Below are 20515 nucleotides of genomic sequence, written 5' to 3' on the forward strand. Positions count from 1 at the left end.
CGGCGTATTATTTGACATCCCACTTAAATATTAATTGTTTTTCTTTGGGTTTTGGTGACACACTCAAAAATCCAACGACCGTGCCAGTGAATCATTTCTACGTTTACATTAATTACTGCGTAGACATACCTTTGTAACAGAAAGAAATATAAAATTCTAAATTGTATTATAGGGCTAAGTGTCATTGTTTCCGGTTAAGATAATTCCTCAGATCTTTAAGATATTTCAGTGAACAAAGTATTATTAGTACAGGGTAAATAAAAATTAATAGCAGAGATCGACAATATGAAAGTATATGGGAACAGAAGCAAATACTATCCGATAAACATGATTTTTCCGTTTGCGAGACAACTGTGAAATTGGGTTTACGAGCTGCCACTAGCTTCTGTATGAAAAACTGTATGATTTAATACAAACATATTTGAAAATTAAATTCCGATGTAATTGGATTAGCCGGCAGGAGTGGCGGAGCGGTTCTAGGCGCTACAGTCTGGAACCGCGCGACCGCTACGGTTGCAGGTTCGAATCCTGCCTCGGGCGTGGATGTGTGTGATGTCCTTAGGTTAGTTAGGTTTAAGTAGTTCTAAGTTCTAGGGGACTGATGACCTCAGAAGTTAAGTCCCATAGTGCTCAGAGCCATTTGAACCATTTTTGTAATTGGGCTCAAATTTCACACAAGCTCTGCCTTACCTCGCACAAAGTTTGGGATAGTGGTTTTGGATGATCGGGGACAGGCATATTTTTCTGCTGATATAAGACGACGTCGAACGCGCGTATGTGGTCCATGGTGGAGAGGTGAAACACAGCGTGTACCTTGGTCTCCAAGAACACCTGACCTCGATCCCTCTTTTGTTCTTGCGGTATCTCAAATGTGAAATATACAGGTCTCCGTTGACACTGTTGAAGAAATGGAGCAGGAATTTGAATTGTCTTTTCAGGATATACGATGTGGCCGAGGGTTGTTCGAAAGAATTCATAACTCACTGCAGAGATGAATGCGCTATGACTTCCAAATGTAAGGACAACGCTTGGAACATATCCTTCAACAGACACGATTGTGTAGAGTCTTGTACTGTAAGGAAGCAAGGAGAGGATGTTGTTAAGGGTGGCCGGTCTCATCTTTCTACAACACAAATTCACACGTGGATTAATACGGTTCCTTTTTTACAAGTCACTGCTTCTTAACTTGAACAGAGCCCATGTTCGTGGTACAAGCTCATCAGTAACAGTCCTCTTGCAGACATTATCGGTAATCTTGCTATTGTCACAATTCTGTTTGCTGTGTACTATTGTAACCTGCGGTGAACTATACCTGCTCTGTGACTGAATTGACAGACGCAAAACTGGAGTGTGAGTTACTGACAGTCAGTGACAGTGACCTGATGAGGCCCTCCGGTAAGCGACGACACATATTGTCGAGAGGGTGTTGGCATCATGTTGTTTGTCGGTGTGTCTGTGCCCTCTCTCGTGACAGGCGCGCTTTATCCGTGGCCTGCCATCGATCTTCGCTCTACATCTTTACCGACCGGTGTGCTGTCGACAGCCTACGCCAGCACATTCATCCCCCGCCGAAATGCTGCATCGTGTAGGGAAAATAAAAACGACAAGAGGGAGGGATGTAGACCTGAGCTGGTAGCCGTGACTGTGGATGACGGCGTACTCCCGACCGTACCCCGCCATCTGACTCGTGAGGCAACAGGAACATCTTCGGGAATACTGCAGCCACGGCACACATCCAGGCCTGAGGGTGCGTCCTGGGGCGATGACGGCGACGGCGGGTCCAAGTCATCGGGTGTGCGAGCAGGGACGGCAGGGGCGAGGGGCATGGTCCATCCGCTCCTCATGGGACGGCCTGGTGGCTCCAGCGGGTGGCTGCGAAGGCCGCGCGGTCCCGTGACTCCGTGAATCTGGGGGAAGAAAAGCAGCAGAATTGCGGGGCAAATGAAACGCACAAACTTGGTTCTCGTGGCGGCGCTGCGAACCATCGGGACCTGCAATCAATTGCATAAAAGAGCCAAGGCGTTCCTGGATCACACCTCTTTCCCAGAGCCCACAGTTGCCATAAACCCTGAAAAGAACGAGACCGCGCGGCGCTCGATGCTGCGGTGGGAGTAGCAAGTGTAGCAGCGTCCAAAGGCTTCGATGAAGAAGTTCCGCCGATGATGGTCCGTCTCGTGGGTAGGAGTGATAGGAGTCGAGGAAGAGTTACAGCGCCTGTTCCCGTGCGTGGGTGGTGCGAAGCGTGGCTATCGGTTGTTTAAAAGTGCCTTTGCAGCGTTCTGCTTTTCCATTGGACTGAGGGTGAAACAGAGCACTTGTTAGATGACGATTGCCATTTCGTTCACAGAACTGTTCGAAAGCACATGAAGTGAACTGTGGTCCGTTGTCTGAGACAAGAACGTCTGGAAAAGCTCCTATACAAAATATGGAGGACAATGCTTGATTTCAGCTACGTGATGCAATAGAGGCCATAGGCACCGCAAATGGGCACTTGCTGAAAAAGTCTACCACTGTGTGTAAACTAGTCTTCCAAAATGGTCCTACAAAGTCAATGTGCACTCGTTGCTATGGCGGTTGAGTCTTACGCCCACCTGAAAATACCTGTGGCGTAGCGGATTGGTTTTCCGCGCATGCGCGACGTTGTGAGATCATCTCTGCAACGTGGGCGGCCATGCCCTGCCAAGTACAGTGCCGGCGCGTGAAGTGTTTAGTGCGGACAATTCCCCAATGTTGTAGGTGGAGCAATCGCAACACATAATGTAGATAGCAGTTCCAGAGAAACATTGAAACACCAAAACAATAACACTTTACCTTACCTAATACGGCGTAGGAAACCCATTGGCTTTCAACGCAGCTTCCAGTAGTATAGGAATGCATAAATATAAGTTCTGTATGCTTTTAACTTCGTCATGTAAGATTTCCAAAGAAAGTCTTCCTGGAAAACTGTGTCAAGTTAGGTAACCAGAGTGGAGGTGGATAACGATCACGCACCCTGCTCTCCAAAGTAGACCAAAAAGGACCAATAATATTGAAATCTGATGATTGTGGCGGCCAGAGGAGATATGATAGTTCATCCTTTTTCTCAGAAAACCTGTTTTTGTCAGTAAACCAGTCGTGCACGATGTGAATTCTGTGAACAAGGGCCCTGTCTTCTTGGAACACAATATCACTTTTGGGAAACGAACATTATATCATGGGATGGACGTGATTAGCCAAAACAGTCGCATTATCCTTAGTAGTACAGTGATCCTGCTGAGTAATAGCATATGGCAAACCAAATCATGACCGAAAACCCAACAAGTTTCCATTTTTGGACATACACTCAGCCAGAATTTGGTAACAGGGTGCAGCGAGACTCAACCGGCCAAGTGACGTTCTTCCATTCCTCCATAGTCCAGGTTTTAAGGCTTCGACACCCCGTTTTCCTGTTACGGGCATTTGCGTCATTCACTAGTGGTTCTGGAATTCCAGATCACCCTGGGATGTGACATAAAGATCTGCAGAGGTTTCTATCGCTGTCATCCTCTTATTTATCGTCACAACCCTTTTCAATGACTTTGCGGATGATCTTTTTCCGGTTTCATGTATGCGGTATAAGTCTTCGATACGGTGCCTCGAAATATGAAACGCTTCGGTTTCCTTGATTACAGAAGTATCCACCATACGAGAACCAACAATTTGAAAAATCAATTTTTTTGCGGAATTTCTCACAACTAACATGACGGTAATAGTGAACATACACATTGGCTTTTGTGGACTTTCATCGGTCAGTATAAAATACTGGGGCATTGAGAGAAATATTTATCGAGTCAGACAAATATTTTCAAAAATACTTGTATTGTCGTATCTTAGTGAATAATCGACTATGCAGCAAAGTGTCGAACGCTTTTCGAAATGCGGGAAGACGTAGTTTAACTATACACCTGCATGTTTTATTAGCAAGAAGTCGTGTATAATTAAAGCTAAGTTTCAGACGAGTGCTTTTTTTCTTAAACCGACCTGATTCTTTTAGAGAACTTTGTGCTTTCCCAGGAAAGTCATTATTTATTAGAATATTCCTCAGGTGCCTGCAAGAGACAGACTTCAGCAGTTCTGTATTATCCTTTTCGTAAACCGGAGTGACATGTGGTCTCCTCCTGTCACACGGTGCTATTCACCTCGCAGACCCGCACAATGCATCAGTGTTCCCAGTAGTTCTGTATGTTGGTTGAAACGGTATGTCAGAGTGTGACTTGGACTCGCATCCCTCTTCTTCGGGTCAGAGATTTAGTGGAAGTAAGTGATGATTACTCATTTAGTGGGAAGCAAGTGATCCAGCCCACAGCCGGACCACAGGTGGCAGCGAAGCGAGCAGCAGTTTTCCCGGAGGAGCCAGGGATCAGTGGCGGCAAACGAGAAAACCGACTGTCATCAATCAATTACCGGCGTAACAGATTAGGGCGCGCGGCCGCTGTCCGCCTCCATCTGATCCTGATGGATGGAGGCCTCTGGGATTCATTAGTCCACGGCCGGCCGCCTGCTTACGGGTTACCAGCAACTCGGGCAGACCTTTGTTCCCTACTGGTCTATCGTAGAACTGTGGGAAGGACGCTCAAGCGATGGACTTCCCTTGAGCTGCCGGTGTAATCAACTGAAGGAGTGCTGGCCGCGGACGGTGCTCTTTGTGCAACCTGCTTTCTCCACTGGAGCGTACCACTCTCTGGCCAAAGGTTACGAAGTATACTCCGAGGAATTTATTGTTTTGGCAGAACTCATCATAGTAGCACATTCTTTTGCAGAATCTAAAGTTAATTGAGTGACATACTATCTGGTCGTCTCAGCTCTCTTAAGGCTCGTAAAGTTTTTTCGTAACTGTACTGTTTGAAATTCAGTGCCTGGACTTCAGTACCCAAAAGCAGTACAATACACACATATAGATATACACCACGAGTAGTTCGACGTAAACGGAAGTTGGCAGACCTTGTTAGGCGTGTTTCAGTAACTGAAAGGTTATTCAAATTTCGCACCAGTTCCCTTTGAGGATCTAAATTAGTTTTTTTTTTTTTTTAAATGCACGCTGTAACAGTTGTGAGTGTTACTTGCCTTTCAGATTAGACGTGATCGGTTGACAGTAATCAAGAAAGCGTTTAAGGCGAAAAGACGCCATTATCAACGCCTCACTGAGTTTGATCGAGGTCGTGTAACAGGGCTATGAGAAGTGGGACGTCCCTTCTGCGAAGCTGCCGATAGTCTTAGCAATAATGTAGCCACCATACATGGTTGCTGGCAGAGGTCGTCAAGGAAATGAAGGGACGCGAGAAGACCAGTCTCTAGATGGCCACGTGGCACAAGCGAGGGGGAAGATCATCGTGTTAGGCGTGTGAGACTGGTGCATCGTACTGCATCTGGAGCAGCAGTTGAAGCAGCAGTTGGCATCAGCGTAACGCAACAAACTATTACAAATCGGTTACATCAAGGGCTGCGCCGCGCCAGATGCACTATAGTTTACAATCCACTGACCCCACCAGCGCTGTTTGTAAATTCAGTGGTGTTTAGCGAGAGTTCATTACAGGGCAGGAGGTCCGTCTGTTCTGGTGTCAAGCGAGAGCTCATTACAGGGCAGGGTGTCCGTCGGTTCTGTTTTCTGATGAAACCTGGATCCAACTCGGTGCCGGTGATGGCCGTGTGTAGGTTGGAAGGAGGGCAGTTGAGATCCTGCAACCAACCTGTCTCCATGCTGGGCGCACTGAACTTACCCCTGGAATTATGATTTGCGGTGCGGATAGTATGATCGCAGGAGCTCTCTCGTCGTTATCTGACGCACCACGACAGCAAATTCTATATTAGTCCTGTGCTTCGACCTGTTGTGGTGTCATTCATGAGCAGCATTCCAGGGAGTGTTTTGCAGCGGGATTACGCTCACCCACATACAGCTGTTGTAACCCAACGTGTTCTCCGGAGTGCCGACGTGTTGCCTTGGGCTGCTGGCTCACCAGATGTGTCTCCAGTAGACCACATGTGGGACATCGTCGGACGAGAACTCCCTCGTCATCCACAAACAGCATTAACGGTGCCTGTATTGACTGACTAAGTACAACAGGCACGAAACTCCATCTCACTAACCGACATCCGATACTTGTACAATACACTGCATTGACGTTTACAAGCTTCCATTAAACATTATGACGACTACCAGCATTTCACTTCTGCAGTGCCTTAACTCGCACTTACATTAACCTAAGATAATGCAATGTTTAACACTTAAATATGTATCCTAAACAAATGTATTCGAGAAATTTTATTACTTCACATTAATTATTTGTCGGAGTTGTGATGTTTCTTCGTAGAGCATGTATATAAACTGGAAAAAATCGCCTTTGAAAATTAGATTTCTAAGCTCTTTTAAAGCCAGCCATTTGCAATTAGTCAATATATTCACCGATAGCTTCCCGCATTACTGCTTTTGGTTTTTAATTCCTTGAGTAAAAGCAATCTGAAGCATATATTACTAACGGTTGATTACGCCTTAACATTAGCAAGACTTTTAAGTATATAAACAACATAGTTTTAGGGATCAGACACTGGTCTCAGTTCAAATAAATTGTTCAAATGGCTCTGAGTACTATGCGACTTAACATATGAGGGCATCAGTCCACTAGAACTTAGAACTACTTGAACCTAACCATCCTAAGGACATCACACACGTCTATGCCCGAGACAGGATTCGAACCTGCATCGTAGCGGTCGCGGGGTTCCAGACTGAAGCACCTAGAACCACTCGGCCACATCGGCCCGATCTGGTCTCAGTTAGTGACGAATTCTCATACTTTCCATTATTTGAGATTAGGAAACAGAAAATCGTACCAAGCGCTCTAATATGAAGAATGGGTTTGAAAGATACTTCAAAAAGCGTCAGAAAAATTCGGTGAACTATCTCAGGAAATAAAGAAGTTCTGAAACAAAATACATTTACTGGCCTTCAAAGTAATCACCATCAGCTATCATACACCTCTGACAACGGCTGTAAGTCTGTTGGAAACCGTCAGAAAAAAGTTGTAGAATCGCTGGGAGCACGATGCTCACACAGTCGTGGATGTCCGCAACATCTGCGAAGCGTAAGCCTTTAAGTTCTAATTTAGGTTGGGGAAATGAAGTCTGCCGGTGCCTGCTAGAGAATAGGGAGAGTGCTGAAGAACAGTCCCTTGCGTTGAGCTAGAGAGTTCAGCACGCAGAATGCAGTGCACGGACGGCCGTTGTCATGAAGAAAATTCCACTGTCCCCTCTGATACAGTTCTGACAGAATCCGCCGGAAGTGTTCCAGGAGCCGTTTCAGAACTCCCTAGTAAAATGCCGCTTCGGAACATTGAACCTCGGTAGAAATTTGGGATGATTCAACCTCTTGCTGTCGTAAGAGACGATCAACATCGTCTTAGTCTTGGATTTCGTCAGCCGAGAATTCTGGGATGCGGGGGAGACGATGAACACCATGCCATCGACTGACGTTTGGTGTTCAGATCATATTAGTTGCACGTTCACGGTCGATCTGAATGCGGCTCATCTTCGACCCCACTTTCTTTTGCTTATCTAAAGCGTGCAAACCACTCAAACATATACATTTCACTCACTGTTTCAACGTTTTACACTTGCACTCTAACATTCCATGAATATCTGTCCCAGTTTCTTTTCATTTGGAGAAAAACGTCCGATTAACGCTTTGATCCAAACAGGAATAATGCGTGTCCTCACACTGAATTCGTTAGCTTCGTCGCAGACTTCGGTGATTTGCACAAGGGGCGTACGTTTGCACGTCTCTCACAGCGTATGCGCGCGGGCGCCTTACCCTAAGCAGCGCAGTGTTCAAAGTATGGGGCCATCCATCAACTTTGCAGACGCACCTTATACTTTGATGCACAGCTCGTTCACTTTAACCATAGGTGTGTGACAAACGGGCTTTCCTGTTGCAAAAACACTATTATGTATACTGTTTGTAGTCGCCTGCACCTCAGTTCAGTTTTTTTATCTGTCCAGTAAAAGGACGTTATGTCACCCTTTCGTAAACAGTTAGATTTCCGTAAGAGCAGATATAACATTTGCGAGATAAACATCAACTTTCGGTAAACTATAACACATTTACTTATTTCAGTCGCAGTTGAATATTAAAATGGGCGGTTACCTGTATCGCCCCTTAGCGATCATCGTCGGATATTTTTAACTTCGTTTCAATGTAATACATCATGGCCGTTGTCACGAATGGCTGGCTAAATATTAAACACTTTTCTTATGCTGACACAGCAACATACGGTAACAGAGTTGACAGATAACACAGTAACAAAGCTACATAAAACTATGCTTAGAAGTTAGCATGCAAGGCAATGCTTCTGTCAATCTGAGTAGCAAACACTTTAATTTTCTTTCATATAAGTTTCTTCTTACTCTTTTTGTTTATATATCGCTCACATTTTCTTATTTTTCATCAAATCGTAATATTCCTTTATCTAGCTCCGCCTGCAGTTCAAATCAATTTGCCTGTAAATAATATCATTAAGTTCCTGAGACGCATAGCTCAACCCGCAGGACAGGACAGGTAGTATAAGTTGTGTAAAGGGGCCAAAATTAGCGGCCGTCATTTACACTCGAACATACAACCTTTTATTTAATGAAACATTACAAGAACAAAGAAAAATTAAAAAAAAAAAGCCTTATATTTGGAACTTAATCAGCTGCTGAAAGCGCCGTACAATCTCATGCTTTAAGGTCAAGACCACTTTAATTTAAAAACGGCTGAAAGCCAATAACTTAAAGCTCAACCAAAATCAGGAATTTAAAAGGCAAAGCCTTAGCTTAAAGCAGTTCCTTAATCAGGCTGAAGGCACAAAGAATCTGACACTTTAACAGCAAACAACTTAAATTCAAAATCGGCTGAAGGCGCAACACTTGAGACTTGTTAATTTTAAAAATGCCAAAGGCTTTACATAAAACATTTCTTAAATTTGGCTGAAGGCCCAAACCATCTGACCACACTCAGGCAGCGACTGTGCGTTGCTGTGCCGGTAGCAGTCAGCGAAAGCCACAGCTGTGCTGTGTAAACTGGAGTACTGGCTATTCTGCGAGTCTTGCTGTCGTTGTTAACACATAACGATACAGCGAATATCACACTACACTAATTTGGGACAAATTTACCAACTTGGTACATAATAACCAGTTTTAAAAACAATTTTTTTTTTGTTACTGAAACATAACGACGCTGTCCGCCGACAATGGTCGTCGCATGATAGACGTGATTAGCAGTGTTTGCTTGGGGTGACTCCAGCTGAACGTTGCAAATATCTGCCGAAACATCGGAGATATTGCGCCTTACAAATTTTAGGAGGGGCGTCCTCTGTATGATGAATAAAAGTGTTTGTATACAATTCCAGTTAACTTGGACCCAAAATCTGGGAAGCCAAGCTGCGTCTGTTACAGGCCAGGACAAAATGGCAAGTAATAGAGAAGTAACACCTTTTTAAAATCCTGTCGTTCAGCTGCCCCAACTGGCAGTATAATGGACTAAGTTCCAACGGTGGATAAAGCAGAGGAACTATCTTCAACCTGCAGCGTTTGTACCTCAGTTACCTCCGTGAGGCGGCTGCGAAAGGCGCCTATTCTCCAGAGGAGCGGTCTGTCGCTGATTCTTGGCAGCATCCAGTGACAGCTGGGGCGACGCATCGCTTGGAGACTTTATCGGCCGCATTGAATAAGCGTGTCTGTTTGAAAATTGGGTATGAATCCTAGGGCGTACCCCACAAGGGACGCGCGTTCCCATCACTGACGAAAAGTGAGAAGTGGTCAAGGGCTACCCGCCACTGGACTAGGCGGGCTAAAGAAGTTAGTTCATCTACGAATGTCGACATTGGAACCATGTCTGGAAGAGGACGGTAATTAAACCTTGAAAAACAGCTACATGGACATTGCATGTATCCAAGAAATGAAATGGAATGGAGTGAAGGCTCTGGAGAATGGTGGTGGATACAAAGTGTACTATAACGGTACAAACAACACTCGTAATGGCATAGGCGCTGTAGCTAGCGAAAAGTATAGGAACAGTGCCACATATGTATACCGAATCTGATCGACTCGTGAATGTAAAAGTCGCGTCTGCCACATCTATATTTCGAATTGTGTCCTACTACGTGCCGCAAGCCTGATAACCCGATGAAGAGAGGGATGAATTTTGGACAGAATTATACACCCATCTACGCACTATTGAAGCCGAAGAATATCTGACTATAGGAGGCAAACACGAACGATGAGCAAGAAGTGGGTATGACCAAAGTCATGGTCGAAATGGATGTGGCACTGACAGTGAGGGTGGGATACGAATCCTAGATTTTGCCCAAGCACATAAGCTTATGGATACCAACACATGCTTCAAGATGAGGCACATACATCTGATAACCTATACAAGTAGTGAGCACAACACTCAAATTGACTCTCTGCTTATAGGAACACACATCCTCAAGCTGGTAACTGACGTGAAAGTCAGCCCCTCTGAATCAATTGCCCCCAGCATCAGCCTCTTGTCGTGCATCTCAGTTGAATATTCACAACCTAAATCGTCCCCAAATCATTAGAGCGCATAGGATCAAATGGTGGCGTATGTCAGAATGCAAAGCTCAGCTCACTACTGCTCTTAAGGTCACCAACATAGATACAAACCAGCCAAACCCATTGTGCATCGAATAATATTGTTGGTAGGACGAAAGCAGGTAAATGAACTATCAATAAAGAAGTCTGGTGGTGGAATGAAGACGTGGAAACAGCTGTGAACGAAAAGAAAAACCCTTTCAAAATATGGTTCCAGTTCCGTACTAATGAATATCTGCAACGCTACAAGACGCAAAAATTGGCTGCCAAGAGAGTAATTGCAGCAGCCCGATCGTCTTACTACGACGATGTGTGATGAACTAGCTACACCTGAAGAAGTAAAATTTATCGCCTCGCGAAAGCACGCCACCGAGCAACCCAGGACACTGGTCATATCAAACACGAAAGGACGAAGACTATCGACTACTTCAAGACCCTCTCAACAAATTCCGCAGATAGAGTGATTACTTCGCCTAAATCAGCAATGAGGAATTTGACGAGTCTCCAACACTGAGAGCTAATCCGGTTGCTGGACCTGCACTACCAGTTACCATCCAGGAGGTCAAGGAAGTGGTCAAGAAGATCAAGAATGGGAATGCTACTGGCCCCGATGATATTCCAGCTGAAGTGTGAAAGACTCTCGGCCACGTAGGTGCCACAATTCTTACTACCCTCTTCAACAGAATCATTGATGAGGACATGGTCCCAGCAGTGTGAACAACTAATTTCGCGCTGCCTTCTGGAAGGGAAAAGATGATGTGACATAATTCTGACATTATATCCCAGTTCGACTACTTTGTCGCACCATGAAGATCTTTGACTTGGATGTAAACACCAGGCTCCACGCAGTTGATTCCATCACCTCAAATCAATGCGGGTTTATCAAAGGAAGTGAAATCACAGATGCCACTCATTCCTCTCGGTTACTTATTGAGAAACAACTTGAGAAGAACAAGGATATTCATACGTCATTCCTAGATTTGAAAAAGGCCTTCCACTGTGTCCCATATCATCTTACTTGGCATGCAATGCGATCTGACAATGTCCCTGAAGGCTACGTTCGATGGGTTCAACTGCTGCATCGAAATGTCTTCGGCAATGTCCGATGTGCAGTGGGAACATCAACCCCTTTTACTATCAACATCGGAGTACATCAGGGTTCAGCACTGCCACCTCTACTGTTTTGACACTGTGCCATATGACCTACAGTCAACCCACGTTCTTCATCCCTATATTGCTTTACTGGCAAGTGAACATCGTGAAACCACCAGGAACAGACAAAGCATTAAACTCAAGGACTTGTTAAACTTTGCCTCCAACTGAATATCAATAAGACAGATTACACGGAGTGTGGTTTTCATACCGATGGAACCATCAAAGTAGGTGGAGAAGACCTGACGAAAGTGGAACAATTCAAGAATCTAGGCTCACTCATAGGCGGTGATGGCAAAAGTCTAGCGGATGTCCGTGCCCGTGTTAACACAGCTTGAATGAAATGGTGTCAGGTAACCGGCACTTACGTGATTGCCGCATGCCTTTACCACTTAAGTTAAAGGTTTGTAGGACTGTAGTGTGCCCAGTCGCACTTTATGGGTCATAGTGATGGACAACGACAACGAAGCATTAGCAGGCTGTCCATTTGATGGAAATGCCTAAACTCCGATGATGCCTTACGCTTACCCGATTTGACAATGCAACAAACGACGACTCCGACTGCGACTTGGATTTGCACCAATCTCAGACAAACTACGGGAATACAGGTTACCATGTATCAACGTGAAGTGCACCAATATATACATTTCTTTAAATTCATCCTTTTTCTTTTCAATATTGATACATAGATCAGTTATTGAATACATCTTATGCTTGAGTGACAGCAACACTAATGTGAAGAACACGGATATCGACACCAGTGATATCAGAAAGTGGAAGCTACTTGGTGCGTTCCAGACTGAATAGTACAGGTGTCATAAAATTCAAAACATTCCGTTCGCTATTTTAGACAGTCGGAAATACATAATTTGATTAATTCAGGATAGTATGTGGCAATATGGGTGTACGTATACATATACACCAACTAATGAGACACCACTTGTCGGTCTGGGTGTTCCATATACTACAATCACCATAAACATTATGATATGGAACGTGCGAATACAAATATTTTTAAAAAACGAGAACTATTTATATGGCTACGCGCAAGCCATTTATAGGTTTCTCTTTGCTTAAACGGCTACTTCCAATCAAAAATTACTCTACAGTACAGAAGGAAGTGTTAAGGATAAATATATCTGATTTACTTTTGAAAAGACGTACGTTCCGTCAGACACCTTACACTGAGGTGGCAGTAGTCATCAGATATCTACATATAGAGACGGCGGTAGCATCACTTACACTAGGTATAAAAGTCGAATGAATTGGTGGAGCTCAGATTTGTTGTGGAGCCAAGTTAAGGGATTTTTCGCGAGAAATAAGAGGACATTTAAGCATTGAGACGTACTGGAACTAATAATAGAAGCTTTTTCTTACGTTACTGACGAACGCTGGCGGAATACAAAACTGCGTTTCATAAAACAAGTGGAAGAAAGGCGGTGCTTCGTTGGCTTCATCGATTCTCTGTTTGATCGCGTCGTTATGAACGCAACAGGAGGCACTTCAAGTGCTGAAATGTATTCCTGAGATTCGGATATGAAAGGAGTTCAGAGATTATCAGATAACTGAATTACTTCCAGTGGTTTCAACATTTAACAACATCTACATCTATATCCATACTCCACAAGCCACCTGACGGTGTGTGCTGGAGGGTACCCTGAGTATCTCTATCGATTCTCCCTTCTATTCCAGTCTCGTATTGTTCGTGGAAAGAAGGATTGTCGGTATGCTTCTGTGTGGGCTCTAATCTCTCTGATTTTATCCTCATGGTCTCTTCGCGAGATATACGTAGGAGGGAGCAATATACTGCTTGACTCTTCGGTGAAGGTATGTTCTCGAAACTTCAACAAAAGCCCGTACCCAGCTACTGAGCGTCTCTCCTGCAGAGTCTTCGACTGGAGTTGATTTAACATCTCCGTAACGCTTTCGCGATTACTAACTGATCCTGTAACGAAGCGCGCTGCTCTCCGTTGGATCTTCTCTATCTCTTCTATCAACCGTATCTGGTACGGATCCTAAACTGCTGAGCAGTATTCAGGCAGTGGGCGAACAAGCGTACTGTATCCTACTTCCTTTGTTTTCGGATTGCATTTCCTTAGGGTTCTTCTAATGAATCTCAGTCTGACATCTGCTTTACCAACGATCAACTTTATATGATCATTCCATTTTAAATCACTCCTTATACGTACTCCCAGATAATTTATGGAATTAACTGCTTCCAGTTGCTGACCTGCTATATTGTAGCTAAATGATAAGGCATCTATCTTTCTATGTATTCACAGCACATTACACTTGTCTACATTGAGATTCAATTGCCATTCCCTGCACCATGCGTCAACTCGCTGCAGATCCTCCTGCACTTCAGTACAGTTTTCCAACGTTACAATCTCTCGATATACCACAGCATCATCCGCAAAAAGCCTCAGTGAACTTCCGATGTCATCCGCAAGGTCATTTATGTATATTGTGAATGGCAACGGTCCTACGACACTCCCCCTGCGGCACACCTGAAACCACTCTTACTTCGGAAGACTTCTGTCCATTGAAAATGACATGCTGTGTTCTGTTATCTAGGAACTCTTCAATTCAGTCACACAATTGGTCTAATTGTCCATATGCTCTTACTTTGTTCGTTAAACGACTGTGGGGAACTGTATCGAAAGCCTTGAGGAAGTCAAGAAACACGGCATCTAGCTGTGAACCCGTGTCTATGGCCCTCTGAGTCTCGTGGACGAATAGCGCGAGCTGGGTTTCACACGGCCATCTTTTTCGAAACCCATGCTGATTCCTACAGAGTAGATTTGTAGTCTCCACAAAAATTAATTATACTCGAACATAATACGTGTTCCAAAATTCTACAACTGATCGACGTTAGAGATATAGGTCTATAGTTCTGCACATCTGTTCGATGTCCTTTCTTGAAAACGGGGATAATCTGTGCCCTTTTCCAATCCTTTGGAACGCTACGCTCTTCTAGAGACCTACGGTACACCGCTGCAAGTAGGGGGGCAGGTTCCTTCGAGTACTCTGCATAAAATCGAACTGGTATCCCATCAGGTCCAGCGACCTTTCCACTTTTGAGCGATTATAATTATTTCTCTATCCCTCTGTCGTTTATTTCGATATCTACCATTTTGTCATCTGTGTGACAATCTAGAGAAGAAACTACAGTGCAATCTTCCTCTGCGAAACAGCTTTGGAGAAAGACATTTAGTATTTCGGCCATTAGTCTGTCATCCTCTGTTTCAGTACCAACGTGGTGAAATCCCCTTAGTATGCTTTTACGTTACACATAACTCAAGAAGAAAAATTACTCTGTGTTTAATTTAACTAATTTAGTCACTCTTATTTTTTTATTGTAATTCTATGTTACCTATGAACGGGAGCATGTTACGTTTTCCGTCCGATCCCCTAAGAAACGTATTCCGGAAGTTTTCTCTTATATTACTTTATTATATTTAAAAATTAAATGATATTTGGATATATATTATCTCTCTGGTCGTCTCGCTTTACTTCTTGGCTGCAACTGTTCAAGTCACTGCGGGTTAATGGGACCAGCTGGCTGGCCAATGCTGTCCGGGATAAACATACCGTTGAAGTTGTTGTATCGTATATATTTGATACGATGTGCTGGTAACGCACAGTATAAAACATGTTCTTACTATCCTATAAAAGAAATCCAATGATATTCCAGCGAACGCCGTGGAATATGTGTGATGGTTGCCCAGAGCATAAAACGTATCCTTACTATCCTATAAAAGAAATCCTATGAGATAGCTGCGAACGCGGAAAAATACATGGTGTAATGTTTACATTAGGTTTACTTTTATGACGAACGCAGGATAGCACGCGCACAATCGATGAGCTTGTAGACCTTCGTAAGTCATATGATTATCTATACAAAGGCTCTGGAAGGTATAACAGAACTCAAACGTAACTTACATTTTCAAGAGGTTTCTTCGGAATTTGTATACTGATCATCAAGAAAGGAATTTATTGATTTCATCTCACAGCGATTTCCTGCCAACAAGGGCTTGCATCAAGGCTGTTGGGTGTCACCTACCCTTTTTAAAACATACGTAACAAATGCTCCAAATCAGTGGTCAGGATAATGGAGAAGGGTGTGAATAGACATGGATGCAGCCTACTTGTATACACGGAAATTTTCTAACGATCAAGTCCTGACTGCCAACGAGAAACCTGATGTAGAACACATGGACGAAAATTACGAGAGGAATATAGACTATGCGTCTTTGCATGTAACATACGTAAAAGAAAAACAAAAGTCCTCCAAAAGGGCCACAATTATTCAATATCCACGTCACTACAAAGGAAACTGCAGGTTGCAAATACCTAGGAGCAGAAATTTATACCACAGGTGAAGATCAAGAAATTACAGAACGAATAATTCTGGCTAGAAAACTTACTCACTGCTTAACGGAATATTTTTGAGTACTGAAACAGGAAAGGAGTTAAAACAAATTATCTGGAAACTCCAAGTTTCCTGTTGCGCGGGATAGAGCAAAGGATAGTTATAGAGACCAAAAATAGGAGACTGGAAGCCGGCAAAGTGTGTGTGTTGAGACAGTTACTGGGAATATCAAGAAGAAATAAATTACGTACCATACTAAGAGAGCTGATTGTGGATGGCAGCAGAATAATCATTAACAACTACCATCTAAGAGTCACAATTAACATGGCATGATCGTAATTAAAGGATGGATGAATGCTGGTTACATAAGAAGACAACGTTGTACGGATGCCACCGAAACGTAGAAACGAAGAAAACGAAAGAATTGGCGGGTAGAGGGCATTGTAAAGGCAATGGCATCACGAGATTTAGGATAAGGTCAGTAGGACAACAAATAATCGTGGAAACCAAGCATCGGACAACGCCCGAAGCTTTTCTGAAAGTGACGTACAGGATGATTATTTGATGTTCCAAATATTCGTTGATGGAGAAGAAGGGCCAACTTGAGGTTTGGGACAATAGTCCTGATGCGACCGAGCCGAAACTTATAAACGAAAATCTTTCTGGTACTTCAAATGTTGAGATACTTGTGCCGTTACTGCTGTCGCCAAGAGTGTGGGGTGGGGAATACCGACAAACAAATCGCACTTGTTATTCTTCAACTTATCCGTTTTCAGCATCATAAAGTCCTCCCCTCAGATTGGACTGAGGGGTCGTAGAAACGTGGGTCAGACATTTCGTGAAAAGTGAATAGGCAGAGGACATTCTGTTTCGGGACCAGAAGGCTCACCTCCTCCCACGCCACTTGTTTTCTTCGTCTGGTGAAAATTCAAGGGTACGAGCAGCCTATCGCGACTGAACAGGATGTCCTTGCAGTAATTCTAACTGCCTACGACACTGCTCAAATGACACCGGATATACAGTGAACAGCCAAAGAAACTGGTGCACCTGTCTAATGTCGTGTAGGGCCCCCGAGAGCTGCACAAGTGCCGCAACACGACGTGGCATGGACGTGACTAATGACTGAAATAGTGCTGGAAGGAATTAACACCATGAATCCTGCAGTGCTGTCCATAAATCCGAAAAGTAAGGGTGGCGGGGAGGGTGAGAGTGGGGGGGGGGGGGGGCGGTGGAGAACTCTTCTGAACAGCACTTTAGAAGGCATCACAGATATGCTAAATAATGTTCGTGTCTGGGGAGTCTGGTAGCCAGCGGAGGTGTTTAAACTCAGAGGAGAGTTCCTGGAAACACTCTGTAGACTCTGTAGACTCTGTAGCAATTCTGCACGTATGGGGTGTCGCATTGTAGTGCTGGAATTGCCCAAGTCCTTCAGAATGCACGATGTACATGTATGGATGCAGGTGATCAAGCAGGATGATTACGTACGTGTCAGCTGACATAGTCGTATCTAAACGTACCAGTGGTCCCATATCACTCCAGCTGCACACACTCCACCCCATTAAAGAGCCTGCACCAGCTTGAAATTTCCCTGCTGACATGCAGGATCCACGGATTCATAAGGTTGTCTCCATACCCGTACACGTTTATCCGCTCGATACAATTTGAAACGAGATGCGTCCGACGAGGCAACATAATTCCAGTCATCAACAGTCCCGTCTCGGTGTTGACAGGGCCACGTGAGACGTAAAGCTTTGTGTCGTGCAGTCATCAAGAGTACACGATTGGGCCTTCGGCTTCGAAAGCCCGTATCGTTGATGTTTTGTTGAATGGTTCGCAAGATTACACTTGTTGATGGTCCAGCATTGAAATCTGCAGCAGTTTGCGGAAGGGTTGCACTTCTGTCTCGTTGAACGACTCTCTTCAGTAGGCGTTGGTCCAGTTCTTGCAGGATCATTTTCTGGCCTCAGAGATGTCGGGGATTTAAGTTTTTACTGGCTTCTTGATATTCACAGCACACTCGTGAAAGGGTCATACGGGAAATCCCGACTTCATCGCTAACTCGGAGATGCTTTGTGCCATCGCTCGTGCCCCGAGTCTAACACCACGCTCAAACTCAGTTAAATGTTGATAGTCTGCCATTGTAGCAGCAGTAACCGACCTAACAATTGCCTCAGACACCTGCTGTCATACATAGGGGTTGCCAACCGCAGCGCCGTATTCTGCCGGTTTATATATCTCTGTATTTGAATACGCATGCCTATACCACTTCCTTTGGCACTTCAGTGTATTGTAACGTGTACGATGACCATACATGGTGTAAGGGTAGCATCGTTGACTAGTAATGAAAACTTTTTGGGACCCGCAATAGAACCGCGCCACTGCTTAAATTTTCAACAAAAATAATCAGCAAAGATGACCGAAGGCTTGCGGCACAGGAAGTTACCCTCGTTTTGCTAAAAGACTTGTCAAAGATGGAGGAGAAACGGACAGTTATTCAGGGCACTCTCATACCCATCGTGTGTTTAAACTGCCCCTAAAAGGTGGAAGAATCAGCAATGATCAACGACATGAGCATGCAGAACGCTGTGGAAATCAATCAATGAAAGTCACGTAATGCGTATACACTCGATATGCGGCCTGGAATTGCTAAAATGTCATCATGATCACTCCATCGGCAGAATATTTAGGACTAGTCCACATTCGGATGTCTGGAAGGGAACTACCAAAAGGGAGATGACCATTAGAAAAAGATTGAATAACCAATAAAAGGGTAACGGTCTACAAGTTAGGGCGTGGAATGTCAGAAGATTTGAGTGCGCTAGGGAATCTAGAAAATCTCAAAATGGAAATGGTAAGGTGCAATCTAGATGTAATGGTGGTCAGTGAAGTTAAATGGAAAGAAGACAAGTATTTCTGGTCGGATGAGTATAGGCTAATGTCAACTGCTGCGGTATAACGGGAATAGGCTTCTTTATGAATAGGAAGGTAGGGCAGAGAGTGTTACTGTTAACGGTTCAATGATAGAACTGTTCTTGTCAAATTCAACATCAATCGAATTCAGTACGCAAAGGGATATCAAATCTAGTATCAATGGGGGATTGGAATACTGTTGTAGGGAAAGGAGTAGATGAAAGAGTCACCGGGATATGGTTAATTGAATTTAGGAGTAAATTTCAGCTAGTGATAGCGATTATTCTGTTCAAGAATCACAAGAGGAAGAGGTATACTTAGATAAGGCCGGGAGGTAAGCGAAGATACCAATTAGATTACATCATGGTCAGGCAGAGATTCGGAAATCAGATGTTGGACTGTAGCTCAGCAGTTGAATTGAAGAGGAATGGGCAACTACAGAAGCTAGAAAGCAAAATACAAGTACAAGGAAGCACCAGAGAAGAAACCATGTGTAACGGAACAAGTATCTCAGTTGATCGACGGAAGAAGGGTGTACAATCATGTTCAAGGAAATTCAGTTATATAGAAAACAAGTCGCTTACGAAATAAATAAATAGTAAGTGCAGGGAAGGTAAGGCGAAATAGCTGTTCGAAAAATGTGAAGAAATCGAAAAGGGATGATCGTCGGAAAGGCATTATAAAACAGGATGAGATATGTTTTCTCAAAATTTAAAGCTAGTTCATTTGTGCATAACTGTGCTTGGTTTCACAACAATACTTGTATCATCCACAAAGAGGACCAATTCTGCTTCCCGATTCGAAACAAATGGCAGACAATTAACTTAAAGGAAGGCCAATGGGTCGAGCTCTTTGAGATGCCCATTCTGATATCCCCCCATGAATATGATGTGACTTCCCTCTTTGTTATTACTCGAACAGTCAAGGATGAATTTTGGCAACGGCCTTGCCGCAGTGGATACACCGGGTCCCATCATATCACCGAAATTATGCGCTGTCGGTCTTGACCGGCACTTGGATGGGAGACCATCCGGGCCGCCATGCGCTGTTGACATTTTTCGGAGTGCACTGAGCCTGGTGATGCCAATTGAGGAGCTACTCGATCGAACAGTAGCGGCTCCAGTCAAAGAAAACCACCATAATGACCGGGAGAGCGGTGTGTTGACCACACGCCCCTCCTATCCGCATCCTCAGCTGAGGATGTTACTGCTATCGGGTAGTCCCGATGGGCCGCTTGTGGCCTGAAGACGGAGTGCCAGGATAAATTTTTGCTTGTGTTTCTTAAATAATTACCAATTCAGACTTGTCTGAATTACATGTTCCATTAAACTTAATTTGTCTAATAGGATATTTTGATCGACGCAGTCGATAAAACACAGGAGACACGAAATGATGATAATTATTTTGTGCTTGGTAAATTTATAAATCGTTGTCGGAGAATAGTAGCATTTTTGAAATTCTAACTTTGGTTTGCGTTGA

At 44.0% G+C, this 20515-nt stretch overlaps 1 protein-coding gene across 1 annotated transcript in view; it reads left to right on the forward strand.

The window, feature by feature from the left end:
- The first annotated feature begins 4217 nt into the window (after nt 1–4217).
- Nucleotides 4218–20515, forward strand: part of LOC124616411 — a 262291-nt gene continuing 245993 nt past the window's right edge. The window contains exon 1 of the mRNA XM_047144715.1: nt 4218–4275. Coding sequence (XP_047000671.1) covers nt 4218–4275 — 58 coding nt within the window. The remainder of the gene's footprint in view (nt 4276–20515) is intronic.

This window comes from Schistocerca americana, chromosome 5 (genome assembly GCF_021461395.2).
Source record: "Schistocerca americana isolate TAMUIC-IGC-003095 chromosome 5, iqSchAmer2.1, whole genome shotgun sequence".
Classification (NCBI taxonomy): Eukaryota; Metazoa; Arthropoda; class Insecta; order Orthoptera; family Acrididae; genus Schistocerca; species Schistocerca americana.